At 44.6% G+C, this 25,254-nt stretch overlaps 1 protein-coding gene and 1 long non-coding RNA gene across 3 annotated transcripts; one reads left to right on the forward strand and one right to left on the reverse strand.

Annotated features, from left to right (window-relative positions):
• Positions 1-1,053: 1,053 nt before the first annotated feature.
• Positions 1,054-24,929, forward strand: TBX22 (T-box transcription factor 22). 2 transcript variants are annotated; one of them, XM_080991293.1, is made up of 8 exons: positions 1,054-1,611; positions 3,113-3,260; positions 8,347-8,448; positions 11,590-11,764; positions 12,993-13,157; positions 15,945-16,009; positions 17,664-17,749; positions 22,359-24,929. In XM_080991293.1, the coding sequence occupies exons 1-8, from the start codon at positions 1,464-1,466 to the stop codon at positions 22,970-22,972; spliced, it is 1,503 nt and encodes a 500-aa protein (XP_080847419.1). In that variant the 5' UTR covers positions 1,054-1,463; the 3' UTR covers positions 22,973-24,929. The 2 variants fall into 2 exon arrangements, with proteins under 2 accessions (XP_080847419.1, XP_080847420.1); XM_080991294.1 differs by lacking the exon at positions 17,664-17,749 and having other exon boundaries at positions 22,359-22,891.
• On the reverse strand, positions 14,994-20,537 carry LOC308468883. The gene is made up of 3 exons (XR_013981931.1): positions 20,522-20,537; positions 17,715-17,867; positions 14,994-15,190 (listed from the first exon to the last, which is right to left on the reverse strand). It is a non-coding gene; the product is annotated as an uncharacterized lncRNA (long non-coding RNA).
• Positions 24,930-25,254: the final 325 nt, after the last annotated feature.

A 25,254-nucleotide genomic window follows, 5' to 3' on the forward strand; every position in this document is an offset into this window, starting at 1 on the left:
AATTTCAACGCGCCTAGCTGGCCGGATCGTGCGCTTCAATTGCAAGCGCCTCGCGGCAGGGACCAGCCCCTCTAGGTTTCACGCGTTGCTGTTGTAAAGCGCTGAATGAAACTCAGGATCAGCATCATCAAAGAGACGCCGTTCCCACCCTCAGTTCCGACAAAACTAGTCGCCCCTTTGGGGCATTTTTAAATAACTTCAAGGGAAGTCATTTTGTCAAATAAGCCTGCGTGGAAGAATAACTTGAAATCAACGTATCTCTTACAACGTATCGCTTTTACTGTACTGGGCAGTGGATGTGGGGAGATTTCAACGGAACTTCCTTCCCCATAAAAGGCTTCATCGGAAGATTTGACCCCGAGCGCGCAGAATTCAACATGCAGCCCGATCCTGTCCGTGTTTACTCAGAATTAGATTCCATTAAATTCTCTGCCACTTACTTGCAAGTAAAGACTCATAGGCTTGCAGCGGCTGGGATAGCGACAGCTTTGTTGTTGCTGATGATTTTATTTTATTTTGTTGTTGCTGTTTTCGTAACAGAATTAAACGATAATAGTAATAATAATAATAATAATAATAATAATAATAATAATAATAGGCAGGCATGTTTGTTTCGATGGAAAGGTCCGGAAGCAAACTCTTTTAAACGTTGCTTCTAGTCCTCATGAATTCCTTAACCCTCCCACGCCGCCCAGTGGTGCGAAGACTTAGCAGGAGACAACTCGCCAGATCTAGACGGGGATTGCAAAAGGGACGCCCAGAAAGACGCCTCCTATTGCTACTCGCTTCTGCGCGTTGCCTGGCAAATTGGCACCCAGCAAGCACTATATGTCGAATTCCCTTCTAAGTTTGCCGACGGAAAGGAGAACAGAGTCTCCGACATTCATCCCTGTAAGGAGGGGCGAGTTTTCCTCAACCCCATGGCCATCCCCTCCCCTTCCCCATTTCTCTCCCCCGCACCCCCTTCCCCCTCTCCCTCTCCCTCATCCTCTCTCTTAAGCACTTCCAACAGTGCCTAACACAAACAGTGGAGTCTGTTGGCTCGATCCAGGTTCAGCTGACTTCGCGTTCCCTCTCCTTTTCTTACCCTTGTCAGTCTTACTCCTCTGTCCCTGGGATTTGCCAAAGAAGGCAGTTCTGTTCTCTCCACCCCCACCCCCCACCTTTTAAAAAAAGTAGGGATGGAAATGTCGTCTTCTTTTTGCTAGTCGCTTCCTCGGAGAGCCATTAGGAATCCTGAATGGAGCTGGGAAGCTGGATATATTTTCTCACTCTCTAGGATGCTGCGCAAAGTGTTGGAAGGGGGTTGATCGGGCCACAAGCCCTTCTGAGCTGGGCTGAAGTTTCTTTTCGGCTTTGAAGAGGGGGGAGTAGGGGAAGCAAAGAAGGAAGGCTTCCCTCCTGATCTTTCTTTATTTTATTCTCTAAAAGAAGAAAGAGACTCCACATTTGGAACGGGGATCATGGCTTTAAGCTCCAGGGCGCACGCTTTCTCCGTGGACGTTTTAGTGGGAAACTCTGGGAAGCGCAAACTTCTGGATTTGGAAGAAGAGGAGCGCTCTGCTGAGAAAGCAGCCGAGAAGACAGTCTTCGGGAAAAACCAGGCGCCAGGTAAAGTCGCCCTTCTCTCTTCTTTCTTCTCACTGTAGTGCTAGTCCGGCAACCGCCGAATCGTGCAGTCCAAAACTATACATTCTTCGGAAGTCGGTCAGCGCGTTTAGAATTGTAGCCTGAAAGGATTCAGTCCTAATTTCCTGCCCCAGCTTCCCTGGGAGCAAACTCCCATTTACTCCAAAAGTATTTACTTTTGAGTTAGGATTGCGCTGTTCAGCTGAGGCTCCCTCTGCGTCTGATAGGATTTACTCCCTGGTACAACCTTAAGAAAAGCATGGCACGGGAACATATTTTTTATTGTATTTCCTCATTTGGCAGCGGAAGAAGAATCCGGCGTCCCCCTAAAGCTTGCTCTGTTTTCAATAACGCTTGCCCCAAATAAAAAGTTAGGACTGTGTTGAATAAGCGAAGGGTAAAATAACAAGGGACTTTGTACAATGAAGGCGGACGCACGCCGAGGGGATACTTTTCCAAATCCGAGTGCTGAACTGTGAGTTTTTAATTTAAGATTCTTAAATGTGAATGAATAGGGCTCAGCCGCGCTCCCAGTTCTACTAAAGGGAATGGATCAAAGCCTCGTTTTACACCGAGGGAAGAACAAAGCGATTAATCTGGGGCCTGTGGGTGTTCTGTGTTCTGTTTCGGGCATAACCTTTAAACTCGTGCAATTCAAATGAAATTTAGAGAGGCCAATTGCAGCGAAAACTACACCTAGCGCTCAATTGAATGCCAAGTAATTGCTTCAGTGGCGGCGGAAGAGAGGAAATCCCCCCATCGTTATTTACACCCCAGGGAACATACGACCCCGCAAATGTTACTGGACTGTAACTCCCATCATTCCTGACCATTGACCAGACTGACTGGAGCAGATGGAAGGTGGCGGTCCAAGAGCACCTGCAGGGACCGAGAGTTCCTCATCCCGGATTTACTCTCGTCTTCCACACATTTACTTGCGAGCTCTTATTTCCCCAAAATTTCTCTAGGAACGAAGCCGTGCTAAAATAAGTCATATGTGTGCGTGCCTAAGTGCGTGCAATTGTTTGAATCGTTAATTAAAAAAAATATCCACACTATCTATTTAAAGCACATTAAAAGCACTCTGTTTTCCCCAAAGACTCATGGAAGCTGTAGCTTGTTAAGGGTGCTTAACAAACTACCGTTCCCAAGATTCCTGCGTGGTGCTGGTAAAGTACTTTAAATCCATAGTGTGAATGGAGCAGGTTCGAGTGCCACCAGATTTTCCTCCCAGCAGTCGATAAGAATTATCGGCGCCTACAAAGACTCTGCCTAGAAAATCCTTCCAGGACTTCCAATGGATATTTGAGAGCACTTCCTAAAAACGAATGGCTCTCAATGGCCCTCGCAACGCATCCCTGCAGCTTCCGCTTGAATTCCGATCCGAGCCACTCGGAAGGAAAGGGAGCCAATGGCATGTCAAAGCCGCGGGCACTCGCTGTAGTTCTGTCCCCGTACCCCGCTTGCATTTATTTCCTCCCAGAAAAGAAATCTAAGGGAGAAACGGCGGGCTCCCTCCCGGAGGAAACCAGAGAAGGGGCCGGAGCGATCCAAGTGGACCTGCAAGGTTCGGAATTGTGGAAGAGGTTTCACGAAATCGGCACTGAAATGATTATCACCAAAGCCGGCAGGTAGGGCATCCGGCCCGGAGTTTCATATCTCTCTTCCTTTTTTTTGTATTTGTGTGTATGCGTGTGCTGCCCCCAGATAGCCCTCTAAATTTCCAGTGTTAGCGACTGTGCTTGCCGGCGTGTCAGCTGCTGTGCTAAAAATGCACACGATTGCTCTACCCTTTCCAATAAACCAGCGTTGGCATGGTCCGAAGTCTGTGCGCTCACGGAATTGTGGGTTCGATCAAGTAAATTACCAAGGCTGCTGTCCTATACTGTACCCGCTTACCTGGGAGTAAGGCAAGCCCCACTGCGCTGAGTCGAATTTACTTCAGAATAGACATGTATAGGATTGTACTATAAGGCCTTTTTCTTTCTTTTAACACACACGGGTGGTTTCTGGTACATTCGACCTTTCATTCATTCTTATTAATATCCTGTTTCTGAGGGACACTTTCCAAGTCCCGCCGGTTTCAACGCCAAATAATTCAGCGCTTGCTCAACTCTCTCCTGGAAAGTAACTGATTGATCTTGATAGTGCTTTGGTCGGGGTGGGTCGTGCCCATACTATGCACAAATGGCATGCTTACTCAGAAGTAAGCCACACTGTGTTCTAGAGGGTGGGGGAGACTTATTTTAACAACGGAGACAAATTTGTTCTCCCCGCAACTCAGGGAGAGGCGTCGCTATCCCCCCTCCCCCTTTTATTTCCAATGAAAACGAAACGGGGAAATCAAGGGACCTTTCTTGCCAGAGGTTACATTTTTTAAACTCAGCACCTCAGTGTCTGAGGCAGAATTTCCGTCCATGGTAAGGCGAAGGGATACAGCAAAGTCTGAAAGTGCCTTACATAAATCACAATTCAGAACCGTTGTTCCATCTACCCTAACAATTACTTTGCCTGCTCCAGTTCTCCAGAGGCGCGGGTGTGTGTTGGTCCTTGCTCAATCCTGAACCGAAGCTCCTTATAATCTTGCAGGGTAATTCCTTCACACACACACACACACACACACACACACACACACACACACCCTAACGCTTAGAGTTAAGATAATTTGTTTTCCTTATTTCAAACCAAATATTTGCAGTACGGGGGATGGGGGAAGCACAGGCAGATATGTATATCGTTAGCTCCTGTCCTTAGTCTATACTGCAGGCTCCCCTCTCCTCACGACCTGGAATAAACTCTGTAGCGAAAAGCTCCTCCTTAATAACAGTGATCCTGGTGAGATCGTGATTTGGGAGAGTGAGAGAAAACTGATGAGCTAATGGATAATTCGGTGGCCGAGGACTTTACTATGGGGATTTTGTGATATGCGTAAAACTTATCACTGGTCTCCCGCACCGACAATGCAGTAGCCATTTTCTAATATCATTTTAAATAAAAGGTTGTTCAAGTCCCGGGCTCGCAAACTCTGCAGGGCCAACTTAGCAGGTTTCGGTGAAAAGGAAGTAAAATATATTCCCATCCTTAAATGCGGGGAGGGCTGTAAACCACTGAACCCAGAGTCTAAAATTACGTTAACCGCACCACTGAATCGATAAAAAGACAATCTCTTCCCACGATATTCTTTCTCTTACCACCGCCTCTCTCACAAGTTCATCCTTCGCTGATCAAGAGAAATGACTATAATAACCTTCTGCAGGTTCTTTTCTCCATTAAATCTATTCGATTCCCAAACCAGAGCTCCATGAATTAGTGGATGAGGAGTCACTATCACCAAGGCCGAGCTGTTAAGGCAAAGCTTGAGACTGCAATTTCATGTACGTTTACATGGGAGTAAGAACTCGGTGAGACTTACTTCCAAGTGAAGCCTTAAAGGGACAGAAGAAGCTGCCTTATACTGTCAGTTTGTCTACATTGACCGGCAGCGGCTCTCCAGGGTTTTAGAAAGATAATCTTCCCAGGTTCTAAATGCAGATAGCAAAAATCAAAGCATGTGCTCTGCCACTGAGTTAGTACGATTGGGTGACATGTCACTAAGAAGGAAGAATGTGAGGAGCCTAACATCAGGATCCTAAACATCCTTGGTTTGATGTCAGTGCATTTCAAGGCAACCTATTCCTAAGTAGGTGTCCTTTTTTTTAACTACTGGAGAAAACCTGTGCATGGATTTGATCTGCCTACAATCCTGCCCATGGTTACTTAGGAGTAAGGCCCTTTAATCCAAGCAGGACTTACTTCTGAGTACTTGATTTATTTGATTTCTTACCTGCCCTCTACTATAAGGTCAGAAAGAGACACAACACATTTCTGATAAGCCTTCCTAGAGAGAAGGCCAACCTTGTCACAAGTATGGTGTCATTAAAAGAAAGAAGGAAGGAAGGAAGGAAGGAAGGTGCTTTTAAAAATTTGTTTTCGAACATCCATGCCTGAGGATGTGTGCTGTGGAATTCCAAATCTCAAGATTCTAGTGGTTTTGGCACTCAGTAGCTAGATGGATGAAATGCATGGCTTTAAATGCTTTTGCTAACTTTGTGAACCCAATTGCTGTTTGGCTGAACATTTTTGCAGTTCTTTGCAGAGAGAGGGAGGAAGAGAGATTAATTTATGAAGGTCATAAGAAAATATTAAGGGACCAGTCTGATCAGGCCAAAGACATCTTGTTCTCAACCTTCGGGAAACCTGCAAGTGGCACCTGTGTGCAACAGAGTTCTCCCCGCTTGTGATTCTCAGCAACTGGCATTCAGAGGCTACTGCTTCACACAATAGAGAGAGAACGTGGCCATCATGGCTAGTAGCCATTGACAGCCTCATCCTCAAGAGAGAAGAGTTGTGAGGAGTCAGAGTGCAGTAAAAATTCCTGGCCAAGTCAGAATGTAGACATTTCCCCTTATTTAAAACAACTCACATAACATCCCTTGCAAGATTATTAAAACAATGGGAAGCCATTGTAGTTCCCCCAGATGTTGTTGGATTAGACTTCCCATCAGCCTCAGCCAGCATGGCCTATGGTCAAGTTGAAGTCCAGTAGCATCTGGAGGGCACCATGTTAGCTACCCCTGAAGTCTAGGGCAATAAAAGGTTCTGCCCTGCATAGCAGGTGCAGTGGTGTGGACGGAATGGTCTTCAGAAAAGTGCTATGCAGAGGGTAATATGTTTTACTTCACTTACTTCAAAATGTGGGAAACTATCCATGCCTTGCCCTTGACCTCAGCACTGCAGTGGAAAGCCAGGTCCATGGGGTAAGGAGTTCTGTGGTGCCTTAAAGGCAGAGGTACACTGGAATTCTATACAACTCTACTCAGATAACAGCCCTATTGAATGCACTGGGACTCACTCCTAGCTAACTAAGGCTGAGTTCACACTCTCAATTACTGTGCACTCACTGTGTTGGGTTTTTACCCAGATTTCTGTGACGTGTTCACACAGGCCATTATATTTTTTAAAAAATGCACATTTCCTGCAGGGTTTTTTTTTAAGCACAGCTGGTTTTTTTGATGCATTGTTTCTTAAACCAGATTCACATGGGTTGGAGCATTCAAGCCTTTTCTAATTTATCTATAGCCTCCTTTGCACAGGGTAAAGACACCCCCATCCTGTAGTGTGTACACAAACAAAGCAAATGTGACACTATGAAGCCCTGCTGATGTGAACAGGGAGAGAGGAAAGACCTGTGAAAGGTTGTGTTTATATTAACAACTTCATGGCCTTCTAAAATGGTAATGTGAACACACCCCAAGTATAGGATTGCAGACACATTTGTTAGGGGACTAGAGGAGGATGGGGAACCTGTAGCCCTCCAGGTATTTCTGAACTTCATGTCTCCCCAGCCACCATGACCAACAGTCAGATGCAGTGCGAGTTGTATAGTTCAGGAACATCTGACATGTTTATTTAGTGTTACATTCACATCCTAACTTTTCTTTATTTCATCCTCACAACAACGCTGTGAAGTAGGTTAAGCTGAAAGATGGTGACCGGCCCAAGGTCACCCAGGAAGCTTCATGGCTGAGTGAGGATTTGAACCCTGAAAAGTCCTGGTCCAACATTCTCACCACTACACCATTGCTGGCTCTCTGTTCCTCACTGCTGGGCTGGAAACTTGTTTTTCTGGTAAACCTTTCTGCAGAGCTAGCACATCGACATGCTCTTGCATCCCCACTCTCTCCTCCCCTTGGTCTTCGGTCCTTCTGAGACTTTCCTTCCTACCTTTCAGCCGCAGCCCAAGGCTTGGTAAACGAACAGTCTGGTCCTACTGACAATCTGTTGGAGGGAGAGAGAGAGAAAAATCCTGCTGTGGTTGGGATCCTTTCCCCCACGAAGCATGTTTTAAGATTTAGCATTGATAATGGTGCCTGAATGATTTCACACGCATTCGCGGATATAGAAAGCTTTTGGAAAACGAAACGAAATACTAAGCACTTTTAATCGGGTTTATTCACTATGACAGAAACCACCAATTTACGACTTCTAGTAGTATTTTGCGTAACACTACAGCTACTTATGTTCTTACTATTAGGAAGGGTTCAAACTATTACTTCGACGCCGGTTTCTACCAGGTCTCTGTGGCGCAACGTGTCAGTGCTGTTTACCAGAAGGTTTGTGGTTCGTGGGCAAGATTCCTGCACTGCAGCGGGTTGGAATAGATGACCCTTGGGGGTCCCTTCCAATCCTACAATTCTTTAATTCTACTATACCTGAAAGTAGATCATTTCTCCCCTTCTGATGAGACAGGGAATGGGGGTGATGATAATATCGGGAGCAGCAAAAGAGGGAAACTCAGCCGGAACCAGTTCATGTTTACTCGAAAGTAATTTCCATTGTGTTCAAGGGGGCTTACTCCCAAGTCAGCGCGCACAGGATCATGCCCATTTCTTGCAAGTCCCATCAGCTGTAAGCCTTGCAATGCAAAGGGAACGGGGTGTCCCTTAAACTCCAGTGCTCCTGCAAATGTCACAGGGAATGCGCTCAGGGCTGGCGGTGTGAAAAGCAGGCTCGCCGGCCTGAGACTTTCGGGGCTCATAAAGCAGCAGGTATCCTTTCAGGTATGGCTGTGGACAGTTGCGCGATGAGCCTTGAGCAGTGGAGACAGAGCGGGATAAGAAAAGAACCAAGGAACTAGATGCCAAATGAAACCTATTGCTCTTCTTACGCTTCTCGCAGGAGAATGTTTCCGTCGGTCAGAGTCAAAGTGAAAGGTCTGGATTCGATGAAGCAATATTACATCGCCATAGACGTGGTGCCGGTAGATTCGAAAAGATACAGGTAAAACGCGGACCGTTCTCCTTTGGAAGCTAAGCAAGATATAGAGTCAGTTCACATTTGCGGATGACTTCAGCAGGAGGTGATGCCGACGTGCTTCCTGCTTGTGTCAGGGCCTCCAGCTCCCAACCAGCACAGAAAGGGATGCGCATATGGTAGCATCACCTCACACTCAGTCTTTTCCCAGCTTCAACTGCCAGTTGCAGGATGGTTCCTTCCTACGTGTACATGTGAATCAGTCCCGCTGATGTCGAAGGGACCTGCCCCTCCACCCCAGTAGGCCTGGAAGCCATTTTAAAGCAAGCAGATGCGCATTATGCAGGATTCCCTTTTCTCTTCAAATACTTCCCCCGCTCCCTTCCTAATTTCATAATATGACCATCAACTTACACGTGAAACTGCAGTCCGCTCTCATGCCTATTTTCTCATATTCAGCAGGATTCCCCCCGCCCCCCTTCTAGGAAATAACCGCGTCTCCTCAAATCATTCAGGGCCGGAGTTATGAGGAGTAATCGTAAACCGATTCCTCTTTTTTAAGCTCTTCTGACCCATTGGCAAAATATATCAATAGCTCGCTGTTTGCACGAATTTACGACATCCCAAATACTCTGAAGTATCTGGACCCAAGGAGATATTTCCCCCATTAATTCCAACTGATTTTAAATCCGCATGAAAAACAGCAGTCAAAAACGGATTGTAGGCAGGGCTCTTCATACGCTGACAGAAAGCTAAGATCCAAGTCAGTTCTAAATGCGAGTTCTTAAAGCGCAGTCCTGTGTCTGCACAAAAGTAAGTCCTACTGAATTCAGTGGGGCTTACTTCCATGCAGGTGCGGTTAACACTGCAGCCTAAGCAAACTCCTTCAGACTCCATAATAAGTCAGGCCTGCTGGTTCAGGTCTATAGCCCATCTAGGCTAGCATCCTGTGGGCCGACCAGAAGTCTGTGGGAAGCCTGCAAGCAGGAACTGAGAACAGCAGCAGTTCCAAGCAAATGGTATTCCGATACATAGCGACCCTGACCGTGGAGGTAGAACAAAACCATCGAGGCTAGCAGCTTTGTCCTCCATGAAATTATCTAAACCTTAAAAAAAAAAAAAAAAAAAAAGGCACCTGAGTTGGTGGCCATCACTGCCAGTGCCTCCTGAGGGAGGGAGTTCCACAGGTTAACTATGCGCTGCACGAAGGAATATACACACTTCAGATCTGCGTAAAGAAGTATACGTACACACACGGCGGGCCTGCGTCCCCGTGGCGCGAGATTCTATGTGCCACAGACAAAAGCCCCACAGTCCCGTTTACTTTCACCCCGTGCTCTTCCTTCCACCGCTAGTCTGGGAGACGACGTGCACATTGGTTTCTACAGTACCTCTTTCCAATATAGGTGCTTTTGATCAGGACTCTTAGGAAACGGGAAATTGCCTTATACTGAGTATGATTATTGCCTGCGCGCGCGGGTTTCAGGGAAACATTCCCAGCCCTACCAGGAGGAGGTGCCGGGGCAAGAGAGACGTCCTAACCGCTGAGCTACGGCCCTTCCCCAAAGGGCTTGAGGAAAGTTGCAAAGTAAACAAACAGTTCGCAGGACCTCAGGGAGCCTTCGACAATAATTTGACAGGTTGAGATCAGGGGCTGCCTTTTGAAAAAGCTGCCTTTCTCTCCCACATGAAAGGCAGCAGGAGTCTTAAGCTAATGCAACAGTGAGCGTGTTACGTCCTAAAGGCTTCAAAGCGGGATATGTAATCTTGTTGTTTAAATCGCTCACGGAAATCAGAGATACTTTCTAATAATAATAATAATAATAATGCCAGTTTCGGTGTTCCTTTTGGGAAGATCCGCGCCACACATTTAGGATATTCAACACATATGAAAAGCACGCTGGAAACTAGTTCTGTGAGAGGAAAGCTGCGGTTCCCATGATTCTTTGCAAGAAGCCATATGCGTCAACCGTGCTTTAAATATGTGGCGCGTTTTTGCTCTGTCGTTGCTTTCGCAGCGCAACCCTATACATAAGGAAGTTCCCCGAGTTCCCTAGGAGTTACTACCTAAAACAAAAGAATAGGATTATTAACACTGCGATGCTATACACCCTTGCCTGGGAGTACGCTCCATAGAGCTCATTGGGCCTTACTTCTGAGTAAGCATGCATATGGTCCTTCTGTCGGTGTTCTAAAGGTGAAAAAATATTGATATGTCCGCTGCAGAGAGAAACATACTCAGGGTTCAGATACCAGTCCTTGTCCTCCTAACTGACGTGAGTGAATTTCAGGAAGCGAATTTTGCAAGCGTTGAGTCCTAAATAGAACCATAATCTCTTTGAGGGCAAAGCAGGGGTAAGAGTATAGGGCGGAAGGCTGAGACCTAACGATCGCAAGCCAGTTATGGTCCCATGGAGTGTCCGGCAAGGAAATGGAGGCTTTAAAAATCTGACTGCTGGGGATGCTGCACACCTGGTCAGTTTCTTTGGAATCCCTTTGAAAGAGCCCTGAATTTATAATGAGGCACAGGCAATGCCCCCAAACTCCCTGCACATTTCACAGGACCCCAGAACAGAAAGAACTGGGAGGAAACTGCAACTATAGGATTTAGTATTTAATCATTATTGTTAGAGATCAACTACTAATCTGCTACTGCTACTGATGTTGGAGGGTAGCATCAAGTGAAGATCTTACTCGTTTTTTTTCATTGAGCTTCTTGGTCTCTCCTTACACCAGAAAAGGAATAATAGGCTACCAACAAAAAACAGTTTAAAGAAGTGGCAAATGTAATAAAAAAGTAGCCTTCTGAATGGGCAGTGAGAGATGAAGGAATGTCCTCGGCATTCCATTTTTAAGGGCTCTTGACAGGGTAGGCTTTGATTGCCAGGTGACTCATCACTGCTGCCAATCATGTGAACTCTGCATAACCCAGAAAGTGGGCATAATTTTTTTAGGGGGGGAGTGCTCAAGAATGTTTATGGGTTTCCTACAGGCAGAGTCTGACTGTGAGAAGAGGATGCTAGACTATATAGGCCATTGGTCTGATCTGGCAGGTGCATCTAAGGTGCTTATGATGTGTGTTGAGAAGCCAAATACAGGACTTAATGTGGGTTCTGCATCAGATTGTTCTGCTGATTCCTAACCTCACGACCTCTGTCCCTTATGAAGGTATGTCTACCACAGCTCCCAGTGGATGGTGGCCGGAAACACAGACCATTCTTGCATCACACCCCGGCTTTACATCCACCCAGATTCCCCTTGCTCTGGAGAGACCTGGATGAGACAGATCATCAGCTTTGATCGGGTGAAACTGACCAACAATGAGATGGACGACAAAGGGCATGTAGGTGTGGATTGGAGGGTGCACTGCTATGATGGGAGAAGAAGGGAGGGATGGACAGAGTTTTCTTGTTGGAACAAGAAATAACTTTTAGGGCTACCCTAAGATTTCCTTATATGTGTGTTTATTTGAAACCATTGTATGTGGCACTCTTCATTTTACCAAAATTTCTAGGGGAGCTCATGCCAATTAAAACAAAACAAAACCTATGATCAGTTAGGAAGTTGGTAGTCCATCTAGCTTTCAGCATTATTACATTCAGAGTCACAGCCCCACATGCTTTGCAGATTGGAATTTAAGAAATTGCGAGTGAGGGAGAGCAAGTTGTGTCTCTGTGCATAAGTGTATGAGTTCCTCTACCATGAAGTCAAGAGATTCGGGTGGCACTGTGGGTTAAACCACAGAGCCTAGGACTTGCCGATCAGAAGGTCAGCAGTTCGAATCCCCACGACAGGTGAGTTCCCGTTGCTCGGTCCCTGCCAACCTAGCAGTTCGAAAGCACATCAAAGTGCAAGCAGATAAATAGGTACCGCTCCAGTGGGAAGGTAAACAGTGTTTCCATGCGCTGCTCTGGTTCACCAGAAGCGGCTTAGTCATGCTGGCCACGTGACCTGGAAGCTGTACGCCAGCTCCCTTGGCCAATAAAGTGAGATGAGCGCCGCAACCCCAGAGTCAGCCAAGATTGGACCTAATGGTCAGGGGTCCCAGTCCCTTTACCTTTACCATAAAGTCGCCACAGTGATGCAAGGGCCACATAGGAGAAAATGCATAGCTGGAGCCCCTTTATGCTGCAGCACCTGTCCCTCTCATCTTGCTCTGGTAACGTAAGGGCATAAAGATCCAATGATGGAGCTGCTTAACACCCCCGTTGTCAAGGTCACCTTCCCTGGAACCTAGATCAGCACTGATGCTATAAACCAGAGATGGGAAAATGTTTTTATTCCAAGGGCCCCATCTCCATTTCTGGGGGCTACATGCCAGTGGTAGGCATGGCCAGGGGCAAAAGTGGGTGGAGCAATGGATGTGATTCTTACCTCTGTACAATTGCCTACATTTCAGCCATGCAAAAGCCAGAGGCTTCTATGCACGCTTTCACCCACCCACCCATGCAAGTAAGTGGCACTCAAGGAAGACACAGAATAGGGCTGGGAGAGTCCCAAGAGCCAGATATAGTAGCACTGGGTCCCTAGACCTGAGGTTTCTAAAGACATTTGCCTGTCTTCTCTTACAGATTATTCTGCAGTCCATGCACAAATACAAGCCAAGAGTCCATGTCATTGTCCAGGATTCCCGGTTTGATCTGTCCCAGATCCAGTCACTGCCAGCAGCAGGCGTTCAGACCTTCTCATTTAAAGAAACTGAATTCACCACCGTCACAGCCTATCAAAACCAGCAGGCAAGTTACTTAAGAGATGCTTCAAAAATGGTACTTCCATTGATTTCTCTTCAGAATTTGGAATTGTGCAAATTAAGGTAGTTTCTCCCCGCCAAAAAAGTGGGACTGATGCATTAAAAAAAAAACCCCACACAAATAAATTAACACAGAAATGCATTTTATTATGGAAAACTGCTCTGTAAAAATGTGTACAATAGGAAAACTAGCATGCTAAAATGTGTGTATTAGGAGAAAATCACACTAAAATCCCAATGGAGTTTCGTGAGAACTCCTTTTTTAAAAAAAATACAAGCTGATGTGGAAAGGTGGAGAACTGAACACACACAGGAAAAGTGAGAAACTGAGAGAAACTGAAATTGATGCATTCACCTATTCCTAGTGCGCATAGTCTTGGCCTGTACCCTCTAAGCTAGATAGATGTGGTGGAAGGCACTACCAATAAGGTCAGCTTCTGTATATGGAAAAGTGTGTGTGTGTGTGTGTGTGTGTGTGTGTGCGCGCGCGCGCGCACAGACCAAATTGCAGTTTGTTTCAATGTCTAGGGTGAGTGAAATATTGATTAAATGCTGCCCCTGCACAAAACTTGATGTTAATGTGAATGAATCTGTCAATTTACATGTAATTTAGTTTCTTATTTTTCCAGTGTTAAGTTTGGTCTGTCTGCCCCATTTCTGCATACTTTTCAGATATTTTTATATTTTAAGCCCACATGAAAATTCATATGCATTTTCAGGCACATTTCTCCTGTCATACAATTTTTGCAAGTCAGGTTTCCTCTCTACAGTGGATTTATCCATGTTATTTTGGCTGATGGATGAGTTCCTTCCACATCCTTTGTACTTATATACACATTTTTGTTTGCATTCTTTAGTTGGAAGACTGTATCACAAAATCCAAACAAGGGCACACAAAGGCAAAGAAGAGCTGTGTTCCGATTCACATGTTTGGGCTAGGGAAGTGTGGACTTTGTGAAACCCAAATGAATCCCTCTCTCATTCCGTTCAGTTATTTATACCAAAATTCTTTTTTGGGGGGGGTGTTTTCTTTGCAGGGGGCGGCACTCATGGGATTTTATTTTGAGTTAGAATTAAAAACAGGAACAACACAAACAACAATACAACAAGGTTATTAATAGAATAAAAAAAAAACTCACTGAAAACAATCCCTACTATATCATGCATGTGAGGTCACTTCTTGCTCACAAACTATTTGCTCATATTTAAGATCTTTAGGTGACATAAATTGAATGATAATTATTATTTATAAATTGTTTGGTGGTTTAACCAGGAGTAGGCCAAACTGCATGGATGCATCAATAGAACTGTAGTACTAGAATAGTACTGAAAGTATACTGATGTGAGCATGCATAAGATCACATCAAAACTGCTGATTTGGTGAAGTTTTCTCTTTAGGAAGTGTGGTCCAGTAACATTAGGGTATGAGTCTGCAAAAGCCTACCCAGATATGAAAAGCTGATGCACAATTTAATTTGCAATTTTATGCTGGTTTTGTTTATGTTTTGTATCTTTTAAAAATGAACTTGCTTTTACTTCTGACTTTTTATTGATAATTTAAATGCGTATTTTATTTTATGTGAACTGCTTAGAGGTTAAAAAAATATTAGCAGTATATGAATTCCAACCAACCAACCAATCAAGGAATGACTTCCAAGGTGTAGCAAATGCAACACATTCTAACCCAACAAATGATTATTAGTTAAACTGGGACTCAAGAGGAGTGGAACAAACTCAAAGAACAATTGCCTCCCAAGGTCTCACCATTTATATCCCTCTCCCTACACTCATGTATATCTAAAGCCCCTTACTGAGGACAGTGCTTCACAAAACTCACAAAATGGACTCTAGTGACCACGAAAAGCTCATGTTTATATGTAGGGTAATTGTGACAATTTCTTAGAAACCTGTTCTAACATTGGGCACATATGAGTAGGGATGGAAGGATGTGTTGGTTTTGTTCTGTCCATTTCTCAGTTATCCAATATTCAATTCATTTCTCCACATTTCTGCTTCAATCTGCATTAAAAAAAGAATAATTAATCAGCATTTTAGTGTGAATTTCTCCCAGCAAACATTTTTGCATGCTGTTTTGTACGCATTTTTGCAAACAATTTCCCTTAATATAATGCATTTTTCATGTGTTTTTCACTACTACATTTATTTTTATGCACTTCCCCCTAATATATGCATTTTTAAAAAAACATTGTTTGGAGAACTGCAACACAAAATTCAGGTAAATGTGAATTTTGAAGGATGACTGTAGTTAGGTTTCATATTGTTTCAGAAAGTGCAGATTTCATAGATAACCTTTTAAGTGTGAATGGAATCAAATTTCTCCTGCAAATGAATCACATTCTGTCTAACTAGGTTTTTGCCATTCTAGTGTTGGGTTACTTAATGGTTAGGCAAATTAAGGCCCAGGGGCCAGATCCAGCCCAATTGCCTTCTAAATCCGGCCTGCAGATGGTCCGGGAATCAGCGTGTTTTTACATGTGTAGAATGTGTCCTTTTATTTAAAATGCATCTCTGGGTTATTTGTGGGGCCTGCCTGGCATTTTTACATGAGTAGAATGTGTGCTTTTATTTAAAATGCATCTCTGGGTTATTTGTGGGGCATAGGAATTTGTTCATTATTATTTTTTCAAAATATAGTCTGGCCCCCCACAAGGTCTGAGGGACAGTGGACCGGTCCCCTGCTGAAAAAGTTTGCTGACCTGGTTACAGCACTCAAACAATTCTTTCTTTGTTGTTTTCCTCTGAATGTCCACAGATAACAAAACTGAAGATTGACCGGAATCCCTTTGCTAAAGGGTTTAGAGACCCTGGAAGAAACAGGTAAATTATTACCATTTATTTGCTGGGCTGTCCACTAGTTAAAGGCATCATAGTCCGGCCTTGGTCAGCTTAGTGATCTCCAAATGTTTTGACTACAACTCCCATCAGCCCCAGCAAGTGCTGGTGGGAGGAGCTGTGGTTCAAAACATCTTGAGGGGACCAGATCCATTAAGGCTATCCTAACTAATTGATAGTATGAGTTTCAGCGTAATAATGGGTTAACCAATGGAGTAGTATATGCTTTTGCCTTGTAGTTTTCTATTACATAATATTGCAGTTTTCCAGTTTCATCTGTTATTTTTCTAAAACACTTAGTCTGCTTTGCCATTAAGCTGCATATACACATATGAAATAATAAATAATATTTGCACAGGTAAAAACAATAGTTACGAACCTCCTCTGTGCAACCCCTCACCTTGTTTTCTGATGACCCCATGGGTGTTGCAGGAGGCACCCAATGTGGGAGAAAGGGAGGAGAGACTCCTATTTTAAAGTGGTCCTTATTACTCGCAGTTTTCACAATATTTCATGTTTATTTCTAATATTCAGACGTATGCCTCTGAATACCAGTTGCTGGGAACCACAAGTGGAGAGAATGTCGGTGTTACTCTTGTGTCTTGTTTGTGGGCTTCCCATAATGGGCATCTGGTTGGGCATTGTCCGAACAGAAATCTGGGGCAGATGGGCCTTTGGTCTGATCCAGCTGCAAGGCTTTCCTTAAGTTAACAAGCTGGAGCACATTTTAAGCTAAGCAATTAAACAAACAAACAAACAAACAAACAAAAAGATTAATCAGTTGCAATCTGATTTATGTGTCACATACTACTTTCATGTGCATAGTAAGATACATTTTTGCCAGAATCTCAAAAGCCACGCAGGAAGTACTGCATGCTCACTAAAGCTTCTGAGACATCCACCTTACAAAAACAACCCTCCCTACCTCTTGAGGGCCAAATTAGATTATTTGCAGACTATTTGTTTGCTATATGTGAATAGTCTGTCACTACATCTGTTTGTTTAGTGCAATAAAACTGCCTTGCTTCCTGTCTACAAACTTGCTGGATGCAGAGGCTTCTGCACTGTGGCACCCTGCACAAAATCCAATGTGCCCCCCCATCACTCACCTTCCATTGAACTTCATAGTTGCAGCACTTTCTGCAATGCCCCAGAAGCTTCACACCTGGTGTGACTGAGCCACTTGTACTCCCCTTTGATGAGAAGGGTGCATTCCTAGTGTGGAAATTTGCATGTGGATTGCCCCTATCAGAACTGAGGCCTTCATTTTCCGTGAAGGAGAGAGTGTGTGTGTGTGTGTGTGTGTGTGTGTGTGTGTGTAAATCAACTTTTGGTATATAGGCATTGGTAGGTTGACACACTGATAATCTCAACAATATCCTATTTTGTATGCCTTGGTCTCTTAGGATCGTGGGTGATGCAGGGATATTTTGCTTGAATTCTGTAATCCCCCCCCCCCCATCTCCATAAAGGAAAGTGGAAATTAGATTACTTTTATAAGTGTTCATATTTCCTATTTGGCCATTTCCTATATGGCTATGACTCTGCTAAATAGTACCCCACTTGTCAATATCTGAACCAGCCTTCGGAACATATTCCCATGCAAGTGCTAGGCTGATGTCCGTGCTTTGCTTTGTAGAGGAGTATTGGATGGACTTCTGGAATCATATCCGTGGAGACCATCACTTACCCTGGATTTTAAGTCTTTTGGTGCAGAAAGTCAGGGTAAGTACAGAATTCTCCATTGTTTCTGAGATCATTATGCTGAACTTTAAGCAACAGTGGCATGCTTTTCAACATGTTCAGTGCAGTCAGTTCCTCGGAGGCTCTGGCAACCTGAATACTGGGATAGCAAGGAAGCTAATTTTCAGTAAAGACATTGTGTCTGATGGCCATGCAAATTTGGCTTTTAACTTTCTGGGCTAGAGAATTAAAATTATTTAAAACATCATTTCCCTGCCCCGGGGAAGGTTAGGATTAGGGTCCATGTTTCACTCCCTGTTTTCTTGAGACAGGGCTGGGAAAGTCTCCTGTATGAGACCCTGGAGATGTACTGCCAGTCAGTGCAGACAATACTGAGGAGATGGATTGGTGATGTGATTTGGTATAAGGCAGCTTCCTATATTCCTGTTAACGCTGTATGTCAGCATGCTCGTGAAATGCTTTTGATAAAGGGCCTTTCCACGTTGACCAATACCATGTCTCACAACAATATAATGCTGAGCTGGGCTGACTTGAGCCCTGTCAGGTCTACTCTAAGCATGGCTAAGCCTGAATCCAGAGCAGAGCAGGATTTTTCCTTTTAAACTGTTTCAAAAAGAAGCAGATTTCCTTTGGAAAGACCATAGATTGGTGGTAGAGAACCTAGTTCCATGCCTGGGGAACAAGAAGAACCACTGGTCAGGGATGACCAACAGGTAGTTCGCGATCTTCTGGTCGATCACGGGGGGTTCGTGGTAGATGATCTTGGTGGATTGTGGCCCCCCAAAAAATAATTAAATGGGGGGAGCTCAACAATTCTGGCTTCCTAAAAAAAGCTCAACAACTTTTGGTATATCACTGCCAGTCTGAGGCAAAGGATGAGATAGTGTCCCACTTACCTATGCAGAGAAGCTGACTGGACTGATAGCTGAATCTCATTTCAACCCTGACAACAGGGAGCTTCATTCACTGCCCATAAGGAAAGCAGGCTCATTTAGGGAAATGCCATAGCCTTGCATGCAGAAGGTCTCAGATGGAGTGCCTGAAGAAGTAGATGGACCAATGGTCCTATGCTGTGTGTGGCAGTAGTTGCAAAAATAACTCTAAATCTCCAGCAGAGGGGTTCAGGAAGGGTAATAGGGACACTATCTCATCCTTTGCCTCAGGCATCAAAATACCTTTGGCTGGCTCTGCAGTGAGACTGACTCCTGTGTAAACAGGCCTGGGACTAGGCTGCACAAGGTTGAGCAATGAACCAGAAAGCCCTTCAATTCAACTCTTGCCTCTATCAGGGATTCATTTGGTGGCCTTAGAAAAGTAACTCCCAGTCAGTCCCTCATGGGGATAATCAGGTCCAGCATCCATCATGCTCAGGCAGCTGTTGGGGTCTTGGTGTTCTGATGAGACCCATCACACTGATGCCACTTAGTGGTGTCTGGTGCCCAGTGGAACTGGCAAGGTGGAAGTCAGGGTGTCCATTATTAAGTGGAGGCAGAGCAAATTAATTCTAGTTTTCTCCCATTTGCCCTCCTATTCACTGAATCCACACTGCACTAGTTATTGGGGATAGTCTGTGGTTGGTGGGGCAGCACCTCATTTCCCCAAGTGGACCAACCTTTACTGCTGCACCCCTCCCCACCCCCCCAGCATCTGCCACTGGAAATGTATTTATTTATTACATTTACATATTGCTTAATCATTAGAATTTCTATGTGGTGTACATAAAAATAAACCATACAGGGAATGTAACAAAACCAAAGAAATCATCACAGAACCAAAGAGAAACTCAAACTAACTTAAAATGCCTGCTGGAATAAGGGGGACTTCATCATGCATCTGGAGTTCAGAAAAGAGAGTGCCTTTCTAACTTTTATTAGGTAGGGAGTTCCACAAGCTTGGGCCCGCTACACTGAATTCACATCTTCTGGTAGTTACGAGCTGTTCATCTGTGCCACTGGGGAACACCAAAGGGGATCTCATTGACTGAGCAGGGATATAAGGGAGCAGGTAGTCCTAAAGATATTGTGGACCCCAGTTGTTCAGGGCCTTGTAAGTTAATACAAGAACATTGAACTTGGCTTGGTAACATATGGGCAGCCAATGTGAGCTTTTAAGAACCAGAGTTATGTGTTGACAGTAGTCTATCTCCACCAACAGTCTAACTACAGCATTTTTCAACAGCTGGCGCCTTCACACCAGGTGCAAGGGTAGCTTCACCCATAATAAGGCAGGTCCTGTCTCACTCTGTTCATCGGGGCTTTAGCTACTATGCTGCTACATTAGTTCCAGTGAGTTTCAGTTGCCTGGGGTCCTTATTTTCATTCTGAATAATTCTGCAATAATTTCGTACAGAAAGCTAAAATATTTGTTGATTTTGGATGCCAAGTAGAAGGAGGATATGCTATTTTAACAGTTCCTTTTCATCAGCCTAGCAAAGAGGGAGCTGTTGCATCTTTGGGGCCTGCGGGCAGCTTGTCCTTTGAGAATCCTAGGTCTTTGGCTTCTTCTGAGCCCAACTGATTAATCAAAGGGGGATTTGCCCCCTTTTAAGATTTTGCTCATTAATCCATCAATTAAATTGCTCAAAGCTTGCAGCCTGGATAAATACCCAGCTTTACATTCTGGTGAGATAATTATACATGCTTGATTGCAAGGAACATTCATTCCACTTTAAACTCTCTCCAAAAGAGTGTGGAAATGGCAGAATGAGTGTGTGTGTGTGTGTGTGTGGAGAGAGAGAGAGAGAGAGAGAGAGAGAGAGAGAGAGAGGAACACAAGGGCAGTCAGAGAACTTACCATGGCACTGACCTCCTCCGTCCCTCAAAAACTGGTACCACGACCCAACTGCAGAAAATAATTCTTAGTTGAATTTCTATCATTCTGTCAAACTGTTACAATTTCAGCCATGTTGCACATACCATCATTTCAGTTAGGCTAATAGTTTTCATACCTTTGGAGACCAAACACAGACCTGGAGTGAGATCTTGGCCCAAAATCATGACAGAGCAAGGCTCCCAAAATGGCTGCCCATGTTCTCATAGGAGAAAATGGGATGTCTCAGTTTTTCTGGGGCAGTTGATGGGTATGGAGCCAGCAGGTTAGGAGAAAATAGAGAAAAGAAAACAATAATTGCTCAGGCAAACTTTGTGTTTGGACAGGAAGTCCCTTTAGCTCTTCCTGTTGAGGCAAGCCAATGGCCAACCTGGGTAGAGTCATTCCAATACCTGGGATCTCTTTACATCCTAGAGCAGAAGTAGAGACCCTTTTAAGCCCAACAACCACATTCAGCCATGGACAACTTTCAGGGTCCATGCATCAGTGGTGGGAAGGGCCTAAAGCAAAAGTGCATGGAGCAACAGATGTGAGTGGTTGATTCAGTAGGCCACTTTCTAAACACACAAAATGGAGAGATTTCTACCCTCCCCCCAAAAAACTTTTTATCCTCCAACCTGGCAAGTTATGACTCACTCACACTTCCACTTGACCCATGCCTAGAAAGCATGGGTCCAAGTGGTTTTTTGCTTGGCATGCGCTTTCTAGGCATGGGTCCAAGCGGTTCCTCCTTGCCTTGCTTCTTTCTCAGGGAAAACCCGCTCTTTAGTGCTAATTTGGAGCAAATGTCAATCCAGAAAATTGCTGCATGCTCCAATTGAGCACTAAATAGAACTTTTCCTCAGGGGCATAGGAGCCAACTCCTAGGGATCTTTGCCCCCCCATAAGATATTTAAGGGAGCTGCGGCCCCCAAAGTTCATAGGCACTGCCATTCAAATCGTGTGTATGCACTATGTCATGTGATCGATTATGTGGGGCATGGCTTACCTTACCAATATTTTATTCAAGTTGGCACCCCTGCCTGGGAGAATGCAGTGGGACTATAGGAACCCTAAGAGACACTGTCCCAATTCAAGAGAACATTTCATCCAGACAAAAGCACCCAAGGAGAGTGGAGAGCATGACCTGGGGAGAGTCCTGAGGGACAGATACAGAGGACTGGAGGGCCACCTTCAACCTTCAGGTCTGAGGTTTCCCAAGGCTGGTCTAGGGAAATGCCCCAAACTATAAGCCCTGGTAGTTTAAGACATGAAGCACCTGTGTCTTAAACCACCAGGGCTATAGTTTGGGGCATAGAGTATAGAACTGGACATTCCTAGTGGTAGCCCCAGAAGTTGCTCCCACTGGATATCCTGAGCATTTGAGAGAGAGACACAGAGAAAGACAGAGCACGCTGCAAGATGGCTTGTTTATTGAGCATTCATTCTGATTTGTTTGCGTGGAGAATAGATTATGTCCATTGCTTTTTATTTATTTATTTTTTTAAAAAGAACATTCATTCTAGTTGTTTCTGGAGAGGTTAGATGATGTTGCATCAAAGCAAGTGTTATCCCACACTTCTCAGAACACTTTCCCATCACTTTGGTTAATGGGAAAAGTCTGACTTTTTGGGAGATGCAGGTTTGTTGTACAGAATCTTCCTAAGTCTCTATTATTGCATGGTGCATTTTCAAGTATGTGATCGAACCCCACCTCCAAACAACAACAATCTGGGAGTAACCAGAGAGAGAGAGAAAGGGAAATCTCTCTCTCTTTTTTAAAAAATATTTTAACGACATAATTTTCCTTGCCTTACTGTAGGTGGAAGTCCTGGGTCTTCCCCTGTGACACCCCCCGGGGGAACCCCGTCTCCTCTCAGCTCTCTTCTCTCCCCCTCTTGCTCTCCTCCTACACTCCACCTGTCAGCAAGCAACCTCAGAATGTCATGCCCGGAATCTTACCTCCACCACTTTGGCCTCCCTGTCTGCTACAAGATTTGCCCTACCGGCCTTTTAAGACAGCCATCGCTGATATTTCCAAGCCATCCGAAACTGGGAAATGCTTCCAGCCCACCCCTTTTGCCTCACTTCATGGTGGAGATGCCTGCACTGTCTTCTCTGAGCATAACCAACGTCAAAAGTGGCAAAGCAGAAGACTTAAATGGACCAAGCCCCCAAGGGCCCAGTTCTGCTGGGCATATGCTGTATGGCTTGCATGCATCTGGAAACATTTTCCCATCAAGTCCCATTACCCAGGAAGCCCTTAATTGTGCCTTACATCCTCCATATGGTTTCTACGGCTATAACTTCTCGATGCCATCCAGGCTGATGAATGCAACAGGACATTTCAAAGCAAGCGACGGTGTTCCATCCCCTCTCAGAGAGAGCAGGTGCAACCACTCTCCCTGGCCTTCTGCAATTAACCACTGCCTCTAATGGGACTCCTTTAACATCGCAGAAGCAGTGGCATGTCAAACTCTGCAGAGCTTCCGGCTTTGGCTCATCAGCAAAAGCTGATGGATTCTTGGCAGTGGATCATGGAGTGGACCATAATCGGATGAGTTGAGCGCAAAACTTTGGCATCCTGAGATTCTCTATGGCAGTGAAATTGTGTGTGGTTGTTTTTTTTAGGGAGTGGAGTTTGCTAAATATTTACCAGAAGGGCAAAATCCGCCAACTGTTTGTTGCGGGAGGGAGACTCACCGTTATTACTGGCAGTGTATCAATAGCAGAGCTTCAGTCCTGGCTGCCTGGGCACTATATAGTGTCTTCCACTGTGCCTCAGAAATAGAGATGCAGGATCATTCCCTGAAGATGGGAAGTACATAGCTTCTGGTGTATCTCTGGGAAGGTGGTGGTGGGGAGGGGTGGACACTATTTGGTGAATATTTGACAAAATGACCCTCCTTTTGTGGGGTAAGGCTCAAGGGAAAAAAAAAAAACACCACTCAGAATTTTGCTCTCCACTCAGAAAAAAAAGTATTTTGAGAAATTGTGGCTGAGCTCTACCCAAGCTGCCTCACTGGCTTTCTCAAGGGACCATCTGTCTTCATAATAACTACACAAAATATGAAAGATATTGAAATAGGGGGGAATCTGAGATTGCTAATTTACTCAGTCATTTAAAGAATTTGGGTAAAATGTAGATTGGACTTTCTTTCTTTTATTTTATTTTTTTTTAAAAAAGCACTTTGCAGCAGAATTTTAGCATCCATGAGATTACTGAAGTGTAAAGTGATCCGAAGGTTATTTTCACCAGACTCCGTGCCTTTCTCATTCCTCAGAGTTATTTTGAGAATATCTTTGCATACTCAAATTGATTTCATGGATCTTTTAAAGGACTGATGCCTCAATGCTTCCTGTCCCCAACTCGCTCTCCCTGTTCTCTGAGCAAAGCACTTATTAGACTATTGTCCCATTCAATCTCTCCCTCCCTCCCCCCCCCTTGCCTCCAATCACTATTAACTGTTTATTAACCTTTTCTATGTTCAGTGTCATTGGCCTCTTTCCAGGTGGTTAATCTGAGTCTGGGTTGTACCAGTTCAGGTTGCAGATAGAGGCTGTTGCATTATTTGCTTCTCTTTATATATGTTCTTAAAAGTGCCCCGCACATAGAAAATTAGCATGTTAGGGAAACTTCTAGGTAGGAACCCCATACCCTCCAACATTTCTCCAATGAAAACAGGAACGTCCCATTCCATGATGATAATTATGGGGGTTGGATAACTCCATACCCTCCAACATTTCTCCAATGAAAATAGGGACATCCTAAGGAAAAGCTGGACATTCTGGGCTCAAACCAGAAACTGGGATGGCTTCTCTAAATCAGGGACATCCCTGGAAAATAAGGACACTTGGAGGGTCTGGAACCCTTCTCTTGACACTTCATCTAATATGGAGGGAGATATTCTGAGTGCAGTTTTCAGTCCTGCTGGCTCACATCTGTGGTCTGAATTGCTCCAGCCCAAACACAAATTGACCACCATGAGAACAGAGGGACAGACTAGACATGACATGAAGCATGTGATTGGTCCTTTTATGTGCCTTTAGTTTGGTTCACTGAATAGTATTTGTGGGAGTGGCAGTGGTGCTTTCAGGACAGGACTTTGGGGAGGTATCCAGAGTCCCATTCTGGACTCAGTCTCCCATTCTGAGCATGGCAGATATTTACTGGGCACTAGTGGAGGGAAAGTGCTTAGTGGTTGTACACACGCTTTTCTTTCAGTGCTGTGTTGCCAGCGTGTGCTCAGGGCACCAAAACAGCAGAGGCACACACAAAAAGGAAACACATCAAATTCCATCAGAATGGAAACACACACACTTTCTTACACTCCACCACAACTTTTTCTCCATTTTTATTTTTATTTTGGTTCTCTTTTTATTACTTATCCCCACCTGAACCTGGGGGCGTTCCTACAAATGTAGATAGAAATAATGCCAGGAAATCAGATCCTGTTGTGCATTGCAATAAATCTGTTTTGTTTTGTTTTATAGTTTAGTATTGTTTTCATTTCAGATTACAAATGGCGGGGCACCATAATCTTTTCAATGCTCGGGCCCTCTAATGGTGTTAATACAGCCCTGCTCACATTTTAAAAGGCCTGATATCTTCAAGCAGGGCTAAGGCAGATTCCTGTCTGAAACTCTGGAGAGCATATAGACCTCTGAGCTAGATAGACCAATGGTCTAGCTTGTTCCTCAGTTTCCCTCCAGGAGCG

The sequence above is a fragment of the Podarcis pityusensis genome, assembly GCF_964106645.2.
Source record: "Podarcis pityusensis genome assembly, chromosome: Z".
Classification (NCBI taxonomy): Eukaryota; Metazoa; Chordata; class Lepidosauria; order Squamata; family Lacertidae; genus Podarcis; species Podarcis pityusensis.